The following is a 22,236-nucleotide window of genomic DNA, read 5'->3' as shown; positions in this document are numbered from 1 at the left end:
TGTATGTATAGCATTCATCCAGCCCCACCTCTGCACTGGCCTGTGAGACTTGTGGGGCAAAAGGAACCAACGTGAATGAAGCTCATACTGCTTGCCATGCCTTGAATAATAAAGTCCTTTGTCTTTGACACATGAGTCTCATGTCTTCTGCCAGCATCCATTAAACTGTGGTAGCTAACCTGTTACTGTCTCGCCAAGGCATGGACCCAAACCGAAGTATTACAAAGAAATTCAATTTGGCAAGTAGAACCGAATGCTGTGTTGGGAGAAGATAGTAACAGGTAGTAGACAATCAGCATCAAAAACTACAACATGAGGGAAACTAGACTTTGGGTGGTGAGCACACAATAGAGTACACAGATGTCAAATTATAATGTTATTATGTTATAATAATATTACAACATTATAATATTATTAACCAATGATACCTCAATAAGTTTAATTTCTTAAAAGCCCAACATAAATTAAACTGCAATCATACAGAAATTCAGACAAGTTGGTACTAGTTTAGTCTGTCAGCAAATAGGAGGCTGCTACATACAAAGTTGGGGTTCTGAAGCAGAATTAACCTGAGTGGCAAGAGAGAAAGCAAAGCAGAGCCTCACTCCAAAAAGGACTGGAGTATCAGTGAGGATACAAAATCTGGCACATGGCCAAGAGAATAAAAAGAAAATTCAGACACTAGAATTAGGGTAGGCAACCTTATGTAGCAACAGTACCACGATGCTGGATGCTAAATTATAGAATTATTCCTTGATTCTATGTCCTTGATTCCCTCCTATCTAACATTGGAATTTGCTGTAGAGGGTGAGTTATGCAGATGGGATTCTACTATGGGGAGGAAAGAGACTTGTGTGGGGGGAAAAGAGACTTGAAGCCTGGGGTTAAGACAGGGTTAGTTAAAAAAAACTTAAGATAAAAATCACACACAGAGTAATGTCAGTGGGACAGAACAATGGTCCATATACCTTGTATGATTACAAGTATCTGGAAGGATAGCAATTAAAGTTATTTAGACTCTAAGTCACATAAGGCTGTTAAATAACATCATATCTACATAAGAGCACCTAGACTCTGTTTTATGTGAGATGTTCTGAGTAAAAAGCTTCTTGGCACATAATGTTAACTGGAAGAGGTAAAAAGCTTACATGAACAAATAAAATTAAGATTATGTATTTTCCTGAAAGGTAGATTTGACATTTAAAGCTAGGACACAGCAATGGAAGGCTAGGTAAAGAAAATGAAAACACTCTGTGGCTTTTTCTACAAGATTATTTTTGAGTACATAAAATCCCCCAAAGCAGCGGTCGCCAACCTTTCGGACCTCATGGGTCACCAGTGGTCTGCGGACCATCGGTTGGCGACTGCTGCCCTAAAGAGTTTCCTCAAGCTATTGCACTTTTTTTTTGCTATTGCACTTTTGAAAGGCGTGCCCACCTGTACCCTTTTCTGAAAGGGTAGCACTGTAAGGACAGCTGGGCTATTTTTGCCTATGTAAATACTAGAGGCCCGGTGCATGAAAATTCATGCACTGGAGCAGGGGGGTCCCTCAGCCCAGCCTGCCCCCTCTAACAGTCCAGGAGCCCTCAGGGGCGGAAGGCGACCTGGCGATCAGGGGAAGGCGACTCCCCATCACACCTCTGCTGCTGCCACTGCTGGCAGCGCAAGCCTAGGCCGGCCCTGGTTACCTGAGCCTCGGGCCGGCCCTGGGCAGCTGGGCAAACACCATCCAAGGCTTGCCTGTGCCTCGGGCTGGCCTGTGAAGCTGGGGAGCTGAGGGGACTGGGGAACTCTGGAGGCAGGCAGGCAGGCCTTGCCTTGCCACACGCCTGCCACCCTGATGGGGCTGAGAGGACTGAGCACCGCCATCTTGTAGCTGTGGGCGCCGCCATCTTTGAGGGTGGGGCAGTCAATTAGCATATTCCCTCCTTATTGGCTGTGGGTGTCGCCATTTTTGCGATGGCATGAGGGTCAATTAGCATATTCCCTCTTTATTAGATAGGATAGAAGGCTACCATAAAACACAGCCTCTGGAGAGGAAAGTATTTCATCCTTTGGCTTAAATTCAACACATTGCTTCTGAATCAGTTCTACTATGACTGTTTCTATCTTCTGTACTGCATTACATTGCTAGAGAGGATACACTTCTAACAATTCTTACATTTCCTTTTATCTGTTTGCACTTGGTATTATGATTAACTGTACTTTGCTCTGTTTCTCTGGATGTCATTAGTTACTAAGTTTTCTCCCACCTCTCCTCATTTTTAACTCTCTTCTTGTCCTCTTATTTTGCTTCTTTCTTTTTCTACATAATTGAAGACTGTAAGGCAAAATAGTACAAAAACATAAAAACACTAAAGTAATTACAATCTACCAGCCATGGCTGCCTCCGTCAGGGCACATATAAGAATCAATGAGTGAATAAATAAATGGAATGACAAAGAGATGTTTCTCTCTCCCTTCCTCTCTCTCTCTCTCTCAAATAAATAAACAAAAAAATTTTTTTAAAGAGGAACTTAAAAAAACCCTGATAATAAATTAGTATTGTTTTCAGCCACTAAGTTTGTTCTGGCAGCAATAGGAAATACAGAAGTATATATGATATATTTTAAATAATATCTACAATTATTTTAAAATATGAATTCAAATTGCCACTCAGAATGTACCAGAACTCACTGTTTTTGATAATTGTATAAAAATGTTCACATGTAGAGTCACATATATGTAAATGGGAAAAGGATTGCCTGAATATAAAATTACAATTTATAATTTGCTAACCTTTTAAAATATGGATATGAATAATCAAAGAAGCTCTAGTTTTTCAGAAACAAGTTTTTAAGTGAGGTATTAGGTAGAACTTACATAAAATGTAAGTGATTGAAAAAGGGATTTTAATAAGCAATCCAAAAGATGTGATATTTTTCATTTCTATAACATTTAAATATTTAAAAAATAAAAATAAGAGCCTTACTTATTATATGATCTGACCCTTTTCTGATATATTTTTTCAATTGATTTCAGAGAGGAAGGGAGAGAGAGAGAGAGAGAGAGAGAGAAACATCAATGATGAGAGAGAATCATTGACTGAGCCAGCAACCTGGGCATGTGTCCTGACCAGGAATCTAACCGTGACCTCCTGCTTCATAGGTCTATGCTCAACCAGCCAGGCTGATCTGACCTTTTAATATGGAGGCCCTGCCTACCTAATTTGTTTATTTGCGTTATCTCTCCCCAACAGCCACACACACAAACATATATGTCAAGATATTTGGGAAATGTGAGAAAAACTAATGGCTACATAAATTTACTTTAAATCTCATGGCCAGAGTCCAAACTTACTTTCCTTTATCCTTCAACCATTCTGGGTTCTTTTCTTCTTCTTTTAAATCACTAAGTTCAGGAATATCAGTATTCATTGTTCTTCTTGCCTCTGCTTGTTTGTGTAGCCACTGAAATGAGAATGAAGTCTTAGATTTTCCATCTTCCTACGAAAAACAGAAATAGTAGCCCTAGGCAGTTTGGCTCAGTGATAGAGCGTCCAAAGGGTCCTGGGTTCAATTCTGATCAAGGGCATGTACCTCAGTTGCAGGCTTCTCCCGGGCCTGGGCTTGTGTAGGAGGCAACCAATTGATGTATTTCTCTCACATAGATATTTCTCTCTGTCTTTCCCTCTCTCTTCCACTCTGTCTAAAAACCAATGAAAAATAATATCCTTTGGTGAGGATTTTAAAAAAAGGAAGAAAAAGCAAAAACAGAAATACTATTTTTTATGGAGTGAATGTTTGTGTCCCCCCAAATTCATATGTTGAAGTCATAACCACCAATGTGATGATATCTGGAGGTGGAGCCATTGGGGGTAATGAGGGTAGTGCCCAAATGATAGAATTAGTGTCCTTATAGAAGAGGAAGAGATCAGAGTTCATGTTCTTCCTCTCCACCACCCAACCCCTGCACCCTGATCTTGCACTTCCCAGCCTCCAGAACTATAACCTCCAGAACGAAATGTCTGTTGTTTAAGCCACACCCAGTCTATGGTATTTTGTTATAGCAGCCAGAGCAGACTGATACAGTACTTGAAGGTGATTTTAATTTTTATGCATTAAAAAAAGTTAACTAGCTGGTTAAGATTAAATGCATAAAATTTTCTAGTCCAAATTTCATCCAAATTTGGGAGTTTATGTGTTATTTCACTTTTCTTGTTCTTATTTTTCTATATTGAAAAAAATTTATAATTATAATAATATCTTACAATAACCCAAAATAAAACGATCATAAAATATAAAAGTAATACATTGTTTAATAAAAAGAAAAATAATATTTATAAATTGTTATGCCTTAAGTATCTTCAATTATTTACACAACTTTTTTTCCCCTTCATCCTCACCTGAGGACATGTCTATTGATTTTAGTTCTAGAAAGAGGAAGGGAGAGTGAGAGAGAGAGAAGAAACATTGATGTGAGAGAGAAACATCAAGTGGCTGCCTTCCTCATGTGCTCCACCAGGGATCAAACACACAACCTAGGCATGTGCCCTGACCAGGAAAATCAAACCACAAACTTTTGGTGTGCGGGATGATGCTCCAACTAACTGAGCCACCTAGACAGAGCTATTTCCACAACTTTTCAATTGAGAGAGGTATCAGTTCACACCTTACCATAAAGAAATGCAGTTGTTAGTGCTTATATAACTAAAGATACAATATTTAAAATCTTAAAGCTCAGGAACTTATAAATGAATGAAAGACATTAATTTCAAAGCATCAAACATTAGACTACCTGACATTAATAATTAATTGTAATATAATATATTAATAATAAGTTTCCAAATCTATTCTTACCACGACATATACTGATCTAAACTTTACAAATTTATTCTAGAAAATGGTGTATTTGATAAAATAAATGGTGCATGCAACAGTTTATCTCCTGGAATAAGCTAGACTGCTATATATTAAATCAGTGTTCTCTCATTAGCATTCTGGAGCCAAGAAAATAATCCTGCAAAATATATTTTTCTCATAAGGAAATACTAAAATACATTCATGAAGTAATGTCTTTAGTTTAATAAATACTTAAGAATTTCAGACACACTAGTGGTTTCGAACAGATGAAATAAAAAATAAAGAATTTTCACTGTGGTCATTGTACTAATAGCAAGTACACCTACCTCCTCTTCTTCTGCTACTCGTGATTCCCGGAGAGCAGTTGGGAATACTCGAGGGGTGAAGTTGACTTGAATACTGCCTATAGAGCGAGGAGCAGGAATACTGTCTTCCTTTAACTTCTCAGAAAATATGTTTTCTGAGTTTCTCCCTTCAAAAACAGTATTAGTTATTTAGTTCTCATTTTCTAGTTAACAGTCAAAATGATTTTTAAATAAATTACCCATCAAAGCTACTTCTAAAATCCTATACAAATAAACCAAAGATACTTCTGACAAGAAGGAATGTAAAACCCATCATTGAAAGTATGGCAGCTAGCCTGGCCAGCGTAGCTCTGTGGTTGTTTGGACCTAGGAACCAGGAGGTCACAGTTCGATTCCTGGTCGGAGCACAAGCCCAGTGATTCTCTTTCATCACTGATGTTTCTATATCTCTCTTCCTCTCCCTTCTTTTATTAAATTATATTTAATAGAAAGAAAAAATAATTTCAAATGCATGTATTAAAATATTAAAAAACTTAATTAAAACAAGTTGGACAAAGAACAGTGAAAACCCCAAAAGAAGAATCAAAATAAAAGCAAAAAAAAAAAAAAAAAAGACAAAATAAAAGCAAACACAGGAATTAAGGGAACAGAAAAAAAAGAAACAATAGAAAGGATCAACAAAACCAAAAATTACTTTTTTTTAACAGACTACAAAAATTTGCAAAATGTTGCAATAGTTGATCAAGGAAAAATAAAATAGTATTAGAAATAAAGAAATGATATCAGTATAGACAGAATAGAGATAAGCAAATAAGAGAAACTTTATGCCAATAAATTTGAAAAGATAATATGCATAATTTCCTAGAAAAAATATTACCAAAATTGACTTGAAAAAACAGAAAATCTAAATAACTGATAATTATAAAGAAACTAAATGTACTTCCATAAATAATCCATACCTAGACAGTGTTAGAAATCGTTTTACTAAACCTTCAAGCAACATATATTTCATATGCAACTAAATTGTTTCAAGGAATAGAAAAAGAAAAAAGTTCCATAATTTATAGGATAACTTGCTATCAAATCTGGACAAAGACAGTATGAGAAAGAAAAAAATATAAGTGAATCTACCCTGGTGGGGTAGTTCAATTGGTTAGAGCATCATCCTGATACTCAAAGGTTGCGGGTTCAATCCCTGGTCAGGGCACATACAAGAAGCAACCAATGAATGCATAAGTAAGTGGAACAACAAATTGATGTTTCTCTCTCTCCTTCTCCATTCCTCTTTCTCTCTAAAAATCAGTAAGTAAACATTTAAAAAATATGTTCTTATTGATTTCAGAAAGAAGGGAGAGGGAGAAAGACATAGAATCATCAATGATGAGAGAGAATCATTGATCAGCCACCTCCTGCATGCCCCCCACTGGGGATAGAGCCTGCAACCCTGGCATGTGGCCTGACTGAGAATTGAATCATGACTTCCTGGTTCTTAGGTCGATGCTCAACCACTGAGCCACACTGACCAGGCAATAAGTAAACATTTTTAAAATGTAAGTGAATCTCAACATGAAGATAAACATAAAGTCATTTATAAAATATTAGTAAATTTAGAGAAACACATCGATTGGTTGCCTCCTGCATGCGCCCCGACCAGGGCCCAAGCAGGGAAGGAGCCTGCAATCAAGGTATGTGCCCTTGACCAGGCCAACGCTCTATCCACTGAGCCAAACCGGCTAGGGCGGGTTCCAATAGTACTTGAAAACATCCAGTTTGTTTAGCAGTATTTAAAATATGGAAGAAAATGTTTTCATATACTCTAGTTGGTATAAATATTTTGTTGAAATGTCATTAAAGAAGGAGATATTGTGGAAGTTAACTTGCATGTAAATATTAAACCACAATAAAATATATAAATTCAATAATGATTATTGCTTAATACTCACTCTAAAGAACTTTTCAATATGCTAGACCTCACTGTTAAAGTAGAAATGACATATAACTGAGTAGAAAGAACATAGGTTTCAGATGCAGACAGATCTGGGTTCAAATCCTACAGGCTTACTTATTGGGTATTTGTTTATCCTTTCTGAACATTTCCTCTAAAATAAGAATAGCAGCACTTATCACAAAGTATTGTTGTGAAAACTGAGTGATACATCCAATAAAGACACCTAGCATAGAGTGATCACCAATGAATGTTAATATTAGAGGCCCGGTGCACGAAATTGGTGCACAGGTGCAGTCCCTAGGCCTGACCAGAAATCGAAGCACAAGCATCTGGCATGGAAGGGCAGGTCCCAGCTGACCTCTGGGCCCTGGGCAGCACCTGGGCCCCCAGGTCCCCACGTGCCCCCCTCCTCCTGAGTCACAGTGCCACACAGAGATGCAGTGAGTGCAGCCAGATGCTGCAGGCTGGGGCGCCGCATGAAAGCCAGGTGGGCAGCGCGTTCTCTCCTGGCCGGCCTCGAAGAGCAGCTCCTGTGCAAACCCACGGGGAGCCCGACTGGCCCCTGCAGTCCGGCAGCTGTGGCCTGGTTCACCCGGAAGAGGCTGCGTGGGTGCGGGACAGGCTCCTTGCAGGCACTCGAACGTGGGGGCTTCCCCAGCACACGATCCCTGGTGTCCCGGGGGAGGATATCAGGGGGAGTGAGAGTGAGCTCAGCGGATACACCGCATTCTCACTGCTCCTCCGTCCCCATTACCCCTGCCCCCAGGAAGCCGACGAGAGGTCGCAGCATGTCTCCGACGCCTGCCATGTTCCGCGCCACCCCCTGGTGGTCAATGAATGTCATAGCGAGTGGTCAAATACCAGGTCTCCCGGTTGAACGACCGCCCAAGGGAATAATTTGCATATTGGGTTTTTATTATAAAGGATAATTACATAAGTGATTTTACTACAAAATGTTCTATTTGCTAAATATACATAAAATAAAGTTTAATATTCTAAGATGAGATAAAATCAATAAAGAAATATGTTCTTTTAACTATTTTTGAACACATCAGGATCCAAGTCCAGAAGAACTCTTGTTTGCTTGATATTAAGTTTGCTTAGTAGTATTCATCTTCCTGAGTCATGTGAGGAAAAAGTCTTTTAACAATATTCCTAGTTTATTATCTCTGAAAGAATAAATGAATGTTCCTGGCACTGACAGTCCACTCCAATACTTAAAAATATATATATATATAAAATATTTCAGAGAGGAAGGGAGAGGGATACAGAGATAGAAACATCAATGATGAGAGAGAATCAGTGATCGGCTGCCTCCTGCATGACCCACACTGGGGATGGAGCCCACAACCCAAGAATGTTCCCTGACCAGGAATCAAACTGTGACCTCCTGCTTTATGGGTCAAAGCTCAACCACTAAGCCACACCAACCAGGCCACTCCAAGACTTTTTGGATGTGAATTAAATACATATTTAACAATATCTACATAAATTTCAAAAAAAAAGCACACAAGCAAAACCAACACTGAATCCTTGCTCATTTTTTAAAAAATTCACTACTTCCTAAAATAAAAAAATAAATTTCACCTTAATCTTTTTTTTTTTTTGCAATAGTATTCTCAATATGCCAAAATAATGACCTAATATTGTAAATTGATTACTACTACAACAACAACCTATATACTTCACCACCAGGACTCACTTTCCCAGAAAATATTAAAGTAATTATTGTACCTTTTGTGGCAAGATTTTTAGATGTTGAATTTCTAGGAAAACTTTTATGTTTTAATTTATTTCCCTCTTCTATTTGCTTTTCTTGTTGATGTAACTTATCTTCTCTTTGAATTCTTTTTTGTTCTTCAGCTTTTCTTTGATGTCTTTTCCAGGCTTCCAATTCTTTAGTTGCTTTTACCCGTTCATTTTCTTTCATACGTTCTATTTTTTCCCTCTCTTCATCTTCAATCTGTAAAAATTACAATTACCAAAACTTTTTTTTAAACCCTCACCCAAGGATATGTTTTTTATTGATTTTAGAGAGAGAGGAAGGGAGAGGGAGAGAGAAGAAGGGTCTCAGGTTCAACTCCCAGTCTGGACACACGCCCAGGTTGCAGGTCTGATTGCCGGAAGATTCCCGGTTGGGGCACATATAAGGGGCAACCAATTGTTGTTTCTGTCTCACATCAATGTTTCTCTCTCTCTACCTTCCTCTCTCTAAAATAAACAAAAACATGCCCTCAGACGAGGATTAAAATAAATAAATAAAAAATAAAAACATTCACATCTTTCTCCTCTAGAGAACAAAAATTCATACCTCTCTCCTCTAGAGAAGCAGTGTCTGACAAAACTTTTTTCGATGATGGTAATGTTCTGTGCAATCCAAGTCAGTAGCTGCTACCACGTGTTGCTAACTGAGCATGTAAAATGTGACTAGTGTGGCCCTGGCTGGTGTGAACAGTGGTTATAGCATTGACTCGAACACCGAAGGGTCTTTGGTTCGATTCCTGGTCAAGGGCACATATTTGGGTTGCAGGTTTGATCTCCTGGTTGGGACACATGTGAGAGGCAACTGATTGATGTGACTCTCTAACATCAATATATCTCTTTATTTCTCTCTCTCCCTCTCCCCCTTCCGCTCTTTCATTTAAGAAAAGGCAATGGAAAATATATCCGTGGGTGAAGGTTGATAAAAAAGACCAAAAAAAAGTGATTTTTAATTTTATGTGTTTCATTAATTTACATTTAAATTAATATACATTTAAATAATACATCTGGCACAGCAAAAGAATGACAAGCTGGAACCAAGTTTCCTAGAGGCTGAATTATTTTAAGGTATAGAATTAACTCATCTGTTTGAAAACTATCCTGAAGAAGTGCTCTGTGACATCTGCATGATTTAATATCATACCCTCCTTTGGAAAGACTGGCTATTTTGCTATTGAACTGTGTAGCACTGACTTTAAAATAAATTTCACAGATTACTGAACAGGAGCCTCCTGTAGTCCCAGAATTGCACCTCAGGCCTAAACTAAGCACAAAAAGATGCTAATCACTACATGTTCAAAGAGCTGCCAGTAGGTTGGGCCAGGAAGAATCTGCATGTAGCAAGGAGCCAGCTTTTAGTGCCTGACAACAGGGCATGATGACCAGTCAGTGTTAGCCAGAGGCAGCCACCACCTAAAAGGAGAAGATGACAACTTCACCCGGTTTAATGATATGTTTGCCTTTCTTCCTTTCCTCCCTTTCTTCCCCAACACATGGAAGAAGGGAAAAGTCAGAACACCCTCACTCTTCATAATCCCTGCAAGTGGAGTGAATTTTGAAGTTTTAAAAACTGCTAAGACAGTCTTAATTACCAAAAAGGAGACTATTCTTATAATTAAAAGAAACGGGAAAGTTCTGTTATTATAGCCAATATGTAGTTAAGGGATATATATACTAGAGGCCCGGTGCACCAATTCATGCACTTGTGGGGAGAGGGACCCTCAGCCCAGATTGTGAGAGGGCACAGGTCAGGCCAAGGGACCCCACTGCTGCATGATTGGGGCCGGGTAGAGACGCAGGAGGTTGGCCAGCCAGGGAGGGACCGCAGGAGGGCTCCAGGGTGTGTCCGGCCCTTCCCATTGGCTGGACCCCAGCAGCAAGCTAATCTACAGGTTGGAGCGCCTGCCCCCTGGTGGTCAGTGCACATTATAGCAACTGGTCGACTGGTCAACTGTCCGCCCCCTGGTGTTCAGTGCACGTCATAGCGAGCAGTTGAGTGTCCTTACCATATCATTAGCATATTACACTTTGATTGGTTGAATGACTGACTGGACGACCAGACACTTAGCATATTAGGCTTTTATTATATAGGATATATATATGTAATTTAATTTGTAATAAGCTAACTTAAAAACAAAAAAAAAAATAGTATAACTCTTGAGGGAGTCAAGGGGAAGAGGAGGGACCAAGAAAGGCTTCACAGAGCACGTGACAGAAGAAACTACAAAAGAGAGAAAAACCTGAGGAAGGTAATACCTTAGAGCTATGATAAAAGGAAAAGAGAGACTATCTACATCAAAGAGAAACTAAGAAAGACAGATGTTAAACAATCCTTGAAGTTCTCTTCTTTAAAAACAAAGTAATATGGGGAATATACCACACGAAGGAGGAATGTTTAGTAACAGAAAAACTCAGAAGGCTAGAAAAACAGTCATCACACATGAAGAAACTGAATTTTAAGTTCTTTGTATGGCTCAAAAAAGGATGCCATAAAGTATGGGATATTAGCTTACTATAGACAGCAACTTTAACTAATAGGAGATGGATGAGTAATTCATGAAGAGAAAGTCTGTATTTCTTTCAATTTAGAATGAATGGTTTATCAAGGCAATATTCTTTATAAACCAACTAGAGGCCTGATGCACGAAATTTGTGCAAGACTAGGCCTTCGCAGCCCCGGCTTCATCCAGGAGGTCGTCCAGATGGTCTTTCCGCATTTGGTTGATTTGCATATTATGCTTTTATTATTATAGATGTTACTTATAAACTATATGCAAAAATCCATAAATAAAATATTAGCACACTAATCTGAGGAAAGTATTAAATAATACATCTTGATCAAATAGGGTGTTTCTTATTTATGATACTGAGAAATCTAAAGGGAAAAACAACATGATCTCAGTACATGGCAAAATATCAGTTGATACCTGAAACAACAGAAAAAAATTAGCTTGCTAAAAGGACCCATACAATGTCCAATTTCATGGAAAAGCATTGGAAGTACTACTAGCAAAGTCACTAAGGCCAGTATGCCTACTATTTTCCTATTTTCCTAGAGGTAACCTATACAATAGAATTTTTAAAATAAGAAACATAAATATGGATTATAAGGAGACAGAATGTCATTAGTTGCAAATAATATGACAGAATACCTAAAAGAACCAAAATAACAAACTGACAAACTATTGCAACCAAAAAGTTCAGCAAGGCATTCACTTACAAGATCAACTCACACAAACTCATAAAAACAAACTAACTTACTTACAAACTGGCAATAAACGATTAGAAAAATACAGTGGAAAATAATTCATTAGTAACTGCCAGAAAAACCTTTAAAAGGCTAAGAATAAGCTTTATGAAATACTAGAGGCCCAGTGCACAAAATTCATACATGGGTAGGGTCCCTAGGACTAGCCAGCAATCAGGGCCGGTCAGGTTCCTCGCCTCCCTGCCTTCTTCTTCCCTCACTGCCTGCCCACGTGCCGCCACCGCATGGTTCCCCCTGCCTCCCTGCCTCCTCCTTCCCTTGCTCCCTCAGCGCCCCGCCACTGCCGCTGCTGGTCACCTGCCATGTTCTGCGCTGCCCCCTGGTGGTCAGTGCACATCATAGCGAGTGATTGAACTCCTGGTCTCCTGGTCAAACTCCCAAGGGGATATTTTGCATATGTATAGATGAGCAAGTCTCACGTATGTTAAATAATTTTGCTGGGGATATAAAGTAAGTCTGAAGAAATGGAGATAAATGCTATGTTCCTGAAGGGAAATCTCATTATTGTAAATATGTTAATGACAAATGAATTTCTAAAATCAACATAAATCTATTCAAAATACCAAGAGGACTTCTTAGACTTCTGATAAATAAATGTAAAATTCATCCACAAAAGAAAATGTTCCAGTTTTATAGAGGCATGAGGAGGCTGGCAGTTCCCACCTACAAATATCCTATATAATAAAAGGCTAATATGCAAATAGACCGAACAGCGGAACAACAGGTTGCTATAACGGGCACTGACCACCAGGGGGCAGACGCTCAATGCATGAGCTGCCCCCTGGTGGTCAGTGCACTCCCACAGGGGGAGCGCCACTTAGCCAGAAGCCAGGCTCACAGCTGGCAAGCACAGTGGCGGTGGCGGGAGCCTCTCCTGCCTCCGCGGCAGCACTAAGAATGTCTGACTCACGGCTTAGGCAGGGAGCGGGCCTAAGCCAGCAGTCTGACATCCCCCAAGGGCTTCTGGACTGCGAGAGGGCACAGGCCAGGCTGAGGAATCTCCCCAAGTGCACGAATTTCATGCACCAGGCCTCTAGTCAAGATTAAAACTGGAAAAATCTATCAAAAACAACCATTTCAAGGCACTGGAAATTAACCAAAGACAGCCTGCAAATTGAGAAGTGTTTGTTTTGGAAAAACTGCACAAGTTACAGCTAAGAACAGTGGGAGACTGTGCTTTCCTGCCTGAGGTTGCTCTCAACCACCAACTTCCAGCTAGAATAACAAGACTGGAAGTTACCAACATGAAGCTAGCAACAACAACAATAAAAAAAAAATAGAAGCTTTGTTGGCAAAAAGGGTGGACCCACTTCAGGGTGGGGCAGCCAAACCCTGTGGCTTTGGTGGATAAAAGCAGTAGACTTGGTTGGGATGAATAAACAGGAAAAATTTGCAGTTGAGGTCTGAGGTTGTGTTCCTGGTTAGGGTAAGTGCCTGACTAGACAGAAAATTCACAAAAAGATCATATAAATGAGAGAGCTATTAAAAAAAAATCTGTGATAAACTCACCATACAACCCTGGTTAACCAGAAAGCTATGTATTTATGGGGAAGACCTGAGGAAAACTGGCATAAAATGAAGCCAAGGAGGCATGAGAACTGGCTCCAACTTTGAAAGTATTCTCAAACCTACACATACATCAACTGGCAAAGGGTGGAGCCTTTACCACCTCTGCTCAAATCATTAGCTAACAATTAAGCTATACAGACACAGGGAAGACCCTCTACGGAAGCTAGTCTAAAAAACATGAACTAAAAACCTTAGCATAGACATCAGCAGCTGTATATCCAAGGGAGACTAGATTGATTCCACAATTAAAGTCTATGCAAGTTACTAAAAAATACTTATGTATGTTAATCCTCACCAAAGGATATTTTTTCCATTGATTTTTCCAGAGAGTGGAAGGGAGGGATAGAGACAGATACAGAGAGAGAAACATCAATGTGAGAGAGACACTGATTGGTTGCCTCCCCCACACACCCTAACCAGGGCTAGGGATAGATAAAGCCTGCAACAGAGGTACATGCCCTTGACCAGAATCAAACCCAAGTCCGCAGGCGGACTCTCTGACCACTAAGCAAAACCGGCTAGGCTGGGGTTTCCTTTTGGGGTGATGAAAAATGTTCTAAAATTGATTGTGATGATGGCTGCACAACTCTAAACATACTAAAAACCAATGAATTGTAAGCTTTAAATGGGTGAATTGTATGGTGTGTGTTATATCTCAAAAAAATATTGCTGATTGAAGCTTTAACTTGAAATCCTCAACAGTTCAAAAGATGTTAATTTGTCAATATTTAGTGTTTTTCTTGATTTAAATTATTGTGTTCATTATCCCAAGATTAAGAAAGAGGTAAAATACACCATAAAACCTTTTCATTTCTGACTCCCCTGGAAATAGGAAATTCTCACTGAAACAAATAAATCTATTATTATTCAACATTTATACCCTCAACTTTCATAAATATTTTCAGGAACACATGTAAGCAGTAGATAATTTATATAACTTAATTATTAGTAAGTCCCAATAACCAACGTATGAACAGAGGTGAGGAAGTATAGTGGTTAGGACTACTTACCCTTACATGTCTATTATTTTCTCTTTAATTAGAGGACTTTCCTACTTGCAACTTACCTTCATCATGACATTTAGTGCATATTTTTGATCTTCCCGCCTTGTTGCAGCTTTTGCTTCTGTAGCTTCTTTTGCTCTTTCTTGTGCTTTTAAAATAGATTTTTCTCTTATTCTTTGCATCATCTCTTTGTCAACTAAAACAAAGGTAGTATCACTAAATTAGGATTCTGGTAAATTTGTTTTACTAGTATTTAGGAGAGAACTGCTTAAGATTATGAGTCGAGATGATATATTTTTTGGACCCAACTTCACATGGAGAAATGAAAACGTTTCTCAATATTAAACTGGCCAAGAAGCTAACATTAAAAGGTAAGTGAGTAACTATATAGAAATTACTACAGAATGAGGGGGTGGGGGGGAATATGAATGAGAGAGGAGGAAAAATGGAGCGGGGAATAAAGGGGAAAATGAGGGAGGGCAGGGAGAGAGAGAAAACAGAGAGGTACAAGAGGGAAAGGACAGCAGAATGCAAGGGGATCAGAGAGGGAGAAGGAAAGGTAGAGAAAGGAGACAAGTTGAGGAGAAACACATATACCCTCCTCTCTGTTGAGAAAGCTATTTGTTTATAAACCTGATTGCAGTAAATCAGCACTATGAGGTCTAGAAAAAAAATGAATTGAGACTATCTGATATGATCAATCACCTTTACAAACATAAAAGGTAATTTATACATATGATGAGTACAGAGCCAGACCTAGGAAAAATTATAAAGTAACATGACTTGTTATATATAGAATTTTACCATTCACAATTATTTTTATGTGTTTTACACACAGGCTGCAATCCATTAGGGAGGGGGTAAATTACCTTAGGGGAAGTGGAATCAGGAAAGGAAGCTAGACTTGGAGGGGCAAAAAAACAGAGAGGAAACTTGAGGGGAGAGGGTGATCTGGGGGAGAGTAGAGTGGAGGGAAGGGTAGGGATGAAGCAGGTCCTAGGCAGGGGTTCCTAACCTTTCTGGTGCAGCAGATCCTTTGGCAGAATAGTTAAAGCCTTATAGATCCCTCATAATGTTTTTTAAAAATATATATTTTTATTGATTTCAGAGAGGAATGGAGAGGGAGAGATAGAAACATCAATGATGAGAGAATCATTGATCAGCTGCCTCCTGCACACCCCACACTGGGGATTGAGGCCCCAACCCGGGCATGTGCCCTGACCAGGAATCAAACCATGACCTCCTGGTTCATAGGTCGATGTTCAATCACTGAGCCACACCGGCCGGGCCATAATATTTTTAAATGCATAAAATAAAAAACACAGGATTACAAAGAAAGCTAATTATATTAAAACACTTACAAATATTAAAAAATACATCTGATATACTAATACATGCTTCTTTATTAGTGCATTAAATAATATATAGCAACAAGTCTAATACTCTAACTTCAAAGCAATGAGTATAAAATACAGGTATCTATGATATGAACATATTTGTGATTTTTGTTGATACTACTGCTGTTTGTTATCTACATTCACAATTGAAGGGAATGTTAAATTTCAGTTAGAGGTAAGTAAAAAGTATGTAATTTTTATTCATGCAAGGTCTTGGCTGGAACTTAGAGCTAGAATTAGGTCTGGAGCCTCTCCCCAACTCTGCTCCTGCTTAGTATCAGGGTGGCAGCAATTGGGTCAGCTACAGGGACAGAAATAATGAAAAGAACATCAACTTTTCAAATAAAATGTTCCACATCTAAAAGAAATGAAAAGTGTGTCAAGAAGGAAAAAATGAAACAAATATGTTTTGAATAATGAAGGAGATAGACTTGGAGTATAGACTGGAGTTCCACAATACTTTATGTAAAATAAAATAAAAGATTGTTAAAGAAATAATTTCACTAAATTGTAATCTGATTTCTGAAGTAAAAGTCACTGTTCATTACTTGTTATGTAAGTTAATTTTAAGGCTGTTTTGACAAGTTTATATCAGAGGTTGGCAAACTACGGCCAAATCCAACCTGCTGCCTATCTCTCTATAACACAAAAGCAAAGAAAAACTTTTACATTTTTAAATAGTTGGAAAAAAAACTATTATTTAATAATAATATTTTGTGACATATCAAATTAAATTCACATTTCAGGGTCAATAAATATGTGTAGTCATACACCTGAAATCAACACAAAGTAAAATTGAATGTAAACTATAAAAAAAAAAAAAGTATTGTCTATGACTGCTTTTGTGCTACAATGGCAGAACTGAGTAATTATGACAGACACCATAGCGCAAAAATCCAAAGTATTATCTGGTCCATTACAGAAAAAATTTGTAAAACCGAGATTAAAGGGTTAAAATTTGGAACAGTTTACCACATAACCATGAAAGAGAAGAATCAAGTGGCTGTTCAATGAAAGCAGATGTGTAAAACAGAGGGGAAGATCATGATCAGGAAAGAAAATCCCTTCCCACTCCTGGATGAGGTGGCCAACCAGGTTTAAAAGGGAATTTGCCATGGAAGAAAATGTTTCATATCAGAAGTCGGGGAAAGTAGCAGTTTTTCTGATATGAGCCTTCTTTGTAGACTGAAAAGTTATTGGACAAAACGTTTCCTGGAGAAATCTGTTGGGCACCAGAAAACAGACAGACAGGATTTCTCAAACCTGGCCAGTCATCAGAATCACCTGAGAAGCCCCAACCCCCATCCCCATCTGTTTATTTAAAAACTAGTGGCTCAGTGCATGAAATTCGTGCATGGGGGGGGGTGTCCCTCAGCCCAGCCTGCACCCTCTCCAATCTGGGACCCCTAGGGGGATGTCCGACTGCCGGTTTAGGCCCGATTCCCGCCCACCCCCACCCGCCCCCGCTGGCTGAGGGTGCATGCCGCAATCTGGGACTGCTGGCTCCTAACCACTCACATGCTTGCCTGCCTAATCACCCCTAACCACTCTGCCTGCCAGCCTGATCAACCCCAACTGCCCTCCTCTTCTGGCCTGATCACCCCTAACTGCGTCCCCCGCCGGCCTGATCACCCCCAACTGCCCACCCATGCCAGCCTGATCACACCCAATTGCCCCCTGCCGGCCTGATCGCCCCCAACTGCCCCCCCTGCCGTCCTGATCGCCCCCAACTGCCACCCCCTGCCAGCCAGCTCGCCCCCAACTGCCCCCCTCTGCTGGCCTGCTCGCCCTCGACTGCTCTACCCTGCTGGGCTGTTAGCCCCTAACCGCCTCTGCCTCGGCCCCACCACCATGGCTTTGTCTGGAAGGTCTCCTGGTCTAATTAGCCTATTACCCTTTTATTAGTATAGACTAGAGGCCCAGTGTACGAAATTCATGCATGGGGGGAGGGGGTGTCCCTCAGCCCAGCCTGCACCCTCTCCAATCTGGGACCCCTTGAGGGATGTCCGACTGCCCGTTTAGGCCCAATCCCAGTAGGATAGGGCCTAAACGGGCAGTCGGACATCCCTCTCACAATCTAGGACTGCTGGCTCCCAACTGCTCACCTGCCTGCCTGATTGCCCCTAACCGCTTCTGCCTGCCAGCCTGATTACCCCCTAACCACTCCCCTGCCAGCCTGATCAACGCCTAACTGCTCCTCTGCCGGCCCGATTGCCCCTAACTGCCCTCCCCTGCCACTTGGTCACCCCTAACTGCCCTCCCTTGTTGGCCTGGTCATCCCCAACTGCCTTCCCCTGCAGGCATGGTCCCCCGCAACTGTCCTCCCCTGCAGGCCTGGTCCCCCCCCAATTGTCCTCCCCTGCAGGCCTGGGTCCCCCTCAACTGTTCTCCCCTGTAGGCCTGCCCCCCCCTAAATGCCCTCCCTTGCAGGCCTGGTCCCTCCCAACTGCCCTCCCCTGCTGGCCATCTTGTGGTGCCATCTTGTGGCGGCCATCTTGTGTCCACATGGGGGCTGCCATATTGTGTGTTGGAGTGACAGTCAATTTGCATATTACTCTTTTATTAAATAGGATAAACCATTATAGTAGATGACAGTTTTGGCAAAATTAAGATTATCAACAAGAGTTGAAATGAATGAAAGTGTTTACATTTAATCTTAGGTAAGAAGCTGGAACAGCCTGGGTGTGCTTCATGACATATTCCCAGGTCCCACTTCAGGTTTACTGAATCACAAAGGAAGGCTGGGGTATGAGAGTAGGAATCTGTTTGTAGTTGTTTTTTTAAAAAAAAACTCCTGTTAGTCTGGGACTCACAAAAGTAACCTAGCTATGGTAACCTACATTAATCTGTATATTCTAAATCCTGAAGATTAAAAAATTAAATTCCACTGCAAGACCAATAATGTATTCATATAAAGAATGATTGCAAACTCTCCATTCTTTTGTTGTTGTTAATACTCACCAGAAGATATTTTTCCATTGATATTTTTAAAGAGAGTGGAAGGGAGAGACAGAGAGAGAAACACCGATGTGAGAGACACACATGGATTGGTTGCCTCCCACATGTGATCCAACCAGGGCAGGGGATTGAGCCTGCAACCCCCTTGACCAGAATGAAACCCAGGACCCTTCAGTCCGGAGACCGGTGCTCTATCCACTGAGCAAAACCAGCTAGGGCAATCTCTCCATTCTTAGTATTCCCCACTACCAAAGAATTAAGAGAAATTTCAGGCAGCAGATATAAAATACTGTAAAACATGAAAACCAGAAGAGGGAGGAAGAAAACAGAGCTAAAGCAGTAGAGGGCAAGTGCTAACCAGCAAAGCTGTCTTGGCAGAAGAAAAGACTAATGATTAAGAGTACAGAGGCCCAGCTGGTGTGGCTCAGTGGTTGAGCATCAACCTATAAATCAGGTCAGGGTTCGATTTGTGGTGAGGGCACATGTTCGGGTTGTGGGCTCAATCCCCAGTGTGGGGCCTGCAGAAGGCAGCCGATTAATGACTCTCTCTCATCATTGATGTTTCTATCTCTCTCTCTCCCTTTCCCTTCCTCTCTGAAATCAATAAAAAATATATTTTAAACAAAGAGTACAGAGAATAAGGAATCTCAATTTTACACATTATAATCCCTGGAAAGCTTTTTAATAAACTACCAACACTGGGGGCCCACTCCTTGAAACTGGTTTGATTGGCCTAAGGTTTCAGAACTCTGTATTATTTAAAAGATCTAAGGTGTTTCAGTTATGTAGCCAGAGTTGAGAACCACCATTCTACAATCAAACTGCTAAGGCTCCAGTTTCAATCTGACACTTACTAGTTGAGTGACCTTTGTCAATTACTAAACTCTCAGTGCCACAGTAGCCTCACCTCTAAAAAAGGCAGGCAGACCCTAACCGGTTTGGCTCAGTGGATAGAGCATCTGCCTGTGGACTGAAGGGTCCCAGGTTCGATTCCGGTCAAGGGCATGTACCTTGGTTGCGGGCACATCCCCCGGTGGGGGGGGTGCAGGAGGCAGCTGATCGATGTTTCTAGCTCTCTATCCCTCTTGCTTCCTCTCTATAAAAATCAATAAAATATATTTTTAAATAAATAAATAAATAAGGCACGCAGTGGGGTATACCCAAGTGATAGGTTGTTGTGAGGATTAGCAGATGTGTTCATTCCTAGAACAAAATAAGTGCTCAATAAAGGTCATAAGCCCACATTATCTGCTTAAGAGTTATTATTATTATCATCATTATTATTATTATTCTGTTGTTAATCCTCACCCGAGGACATTTTTTCCATTGATTTTTGTTTGTGTGTGTGTGTTTTTTTAGTGAGAATGGAAGGGACGGGGAGAGACAAAGAGAGAGAGAAATATCTATTCACGAGAGACACATGGACTGGTTGCCTCCCACACACCACGACCCTACTGAGCCTGCAACCAAGGTAACTGCCCTTCACCGGGAATCGACCCGCGACCCTTCAGTCTGCAGGCCGACACTCTAACCACTGAGCAAAACAGGCCAGGACAAGAGTAATTGTTCATGTGCTCTAACCTTTGAATCATTCAATTTTTAGGTTAAGTGGCAGCTGAAGCACTATCTCATTTAAACCATGCTCGTGTGCCTATTTTTTTCTTCTAGAAGAGCAACATAATTGTTTCAAAAGACAAATTTTTTCAAAGGTACAAAATATAAAAACATCTTTTAACAAAGAACTCACCACCTGACACAGAAAGGGCCTCCCACAGGACGGCTTCCTTTTTACGTAAGGTGAAAACAATGGTGTCATTCCCAATCTTGGCTTTGCTGCTCTCGTCGTCTATGGGAGCATAGAGAAACACCTCAAATAAAAACGGAGCAAAGTTGACCTATTCAGAAGGGGAGGAAACGAAAGTTAATTTAGTTCCACAAATTAAGAACCCAGCCGTTAAGAAATAACGTGATTGAGACCACAATCATTTCTTAAATAAATGCTACAAATTTATTCCAGGTCGCGAAAGATTCGCCAGGCTTATGTGCATAAGAACAATCTCTGACTTGATAGCATCTGGTGCCACCCGTGTGGAATTCCTTCGTTGCGGGTTTCAATAGCACTCACTTTCGGGGAGGCTACGTGCAAGGATGCGCCCGACGCGCACGCCCAGGGGCGCACTCGCGGAGCTGCGGAGCGCACCCCGGGCGCCGGCGGGCGCACTCGCGCTCCTACCTTCAGGTAGTTTTCCGCGCAGAACACGTCCGCGTCCCGGACGCAGACGCCCCGGAGAGGCACGGAGAGGAAGACCGCAGTCTCCGTCTGCTGCCAGCTGTAATCGCTGACCTGCAGGGGCATCCCGGGAGGCGGACCCAGCGAGAGGCCGGAGCGGCAGGTTGGGACTCGCACGGAGGCTCGGTTGCTAGGGAAGCCGGGGTTACCACGCGCCAGCCCTTCCGGGTCAGGCGGGGCCGAGGCGCCCAGAGTTCCCAGCGTGGCCCGGGCGCGCCCCTGCGACCCCGGCGGCGCACTCCCCTCCTGGCTGCCTGGGCATCCTGGCGGAGTCCTGCCGAGACCGGTTCTTAGGACTTCCCTGAAGTCCGAGCGAATCTCCGAGGACTTGGGCCCACACCCGCTTGGGCAAGAAAAGAGCTTCCGGCCTGAAAGTGAACTAAAAGAGCGTGGGCTTACCGGGTGGAGAGCGTGGCCCGCAGGAAGCAGGTGCGACGCCCGCTGCGCCTTTGCAGCTCTGGCCTTAGGTTTGTTCCGATGGAGGCTGTAAGAGGTAGCAGCACCCTTTGGTGTTCCTGTTTTGGACGGTTCCTGGTCGAGGATCTTACCTGTCCTTCAGATCCTATCCACTGCCAGGCCACCAAAAGCATGTAATAGTAGGTTTCGCTCCAGGGTTTGAAAACTAGGGAGAAGCGATCCTGTGACTCACCTGCCAAATGCTTGGCTGCAGCTCAACTGCAGGATCAGTTGAATTCACACGGATACGTTTTACTATTGCTTAAGGAGGGAGACTTAGAACTTTAGCGCTAGGAGGAAATGTAGGGATCCTATATATAGCCATAGGCCATACTGGAACCTCAGATCTGTACAAGTTATCCCCGTTGCCACAGAGATGAGTGGCAGAACCTCAAGGAAGATCCTGATCTCTTCACTCCCATTCAAGTGTTCTTTCCCT

At 41.4% G+C, this 22,236-nt stretch overlaps 1 protein-coding gene across 2 annotated transcripts in view; it reads right to left on the bottom strand.

Moving 5' to 3' along the window:
• DNAAF4 (dynein axonemal assembly factor 4) overlaps nucleotides 1-21,851 on the bottom strand; it is a 28,354-nt gene extending 6,503 nt beyond the window's left edge. For both annotated transcript variants that reach the window (XM_054716211.1, XM_054716212.1), the window contains exons 1-6: nucleotides 21,285-21,851; nucleotides 20,799-20,946; nucleotides 14,759-14,892; nucleotides 8,829-9,057; nucleotides 5,168-5,313; nucleotides 3,340-3,449 (exon numbers count right to left, since the gene is read on the bottom strand). In XM_054716211.1, the coding sequence (XP_054572186.1) occupies nucleotides 3,340-3,449; nucleotides 5,168-5,313; nucleotides 8,829-9,057; nucleotides 14,759-14,892; nucleotides 20,799-20,946; nucleotides 21,285-21,407 (890 nt within the window). In that variant the 5' untranslated portion in view covers nucleotides 21,408-21,851. The remainder of the gene's footprint in view (nucleotides 1-3,339; nucleotides 3,450-5,167; nucleotides 5,314-8,828; nucleotides 9,058-14,758; nucleotides 14,893-20,798; nucleotides 20,947-21,284) is intronic.
• Nucleotides 21,852-22,236: the final 385 nt, after the last annotated feature.

Source organism: Eptesicus fuscus, chromosome 5, assembly GCF_027574615.1.
Source record: "Eptesicus fuscus isolate TK198812 chromosome 5, DD_ASM_mEF_20220401, whole genome shotgun sequence".
Taxonomy (NCBI): Eukaryota; Metazoa; Chordata; class Mammalia; order Chiroptera; family Vespertilionidae; genus Eptesicus; species Eptesicus fuscus.
The sequence above is the reverse complement of the archived record's forward strand: the minus strand, read 5'-3'. Positions and strand labels throughout refer to the sequence as shown.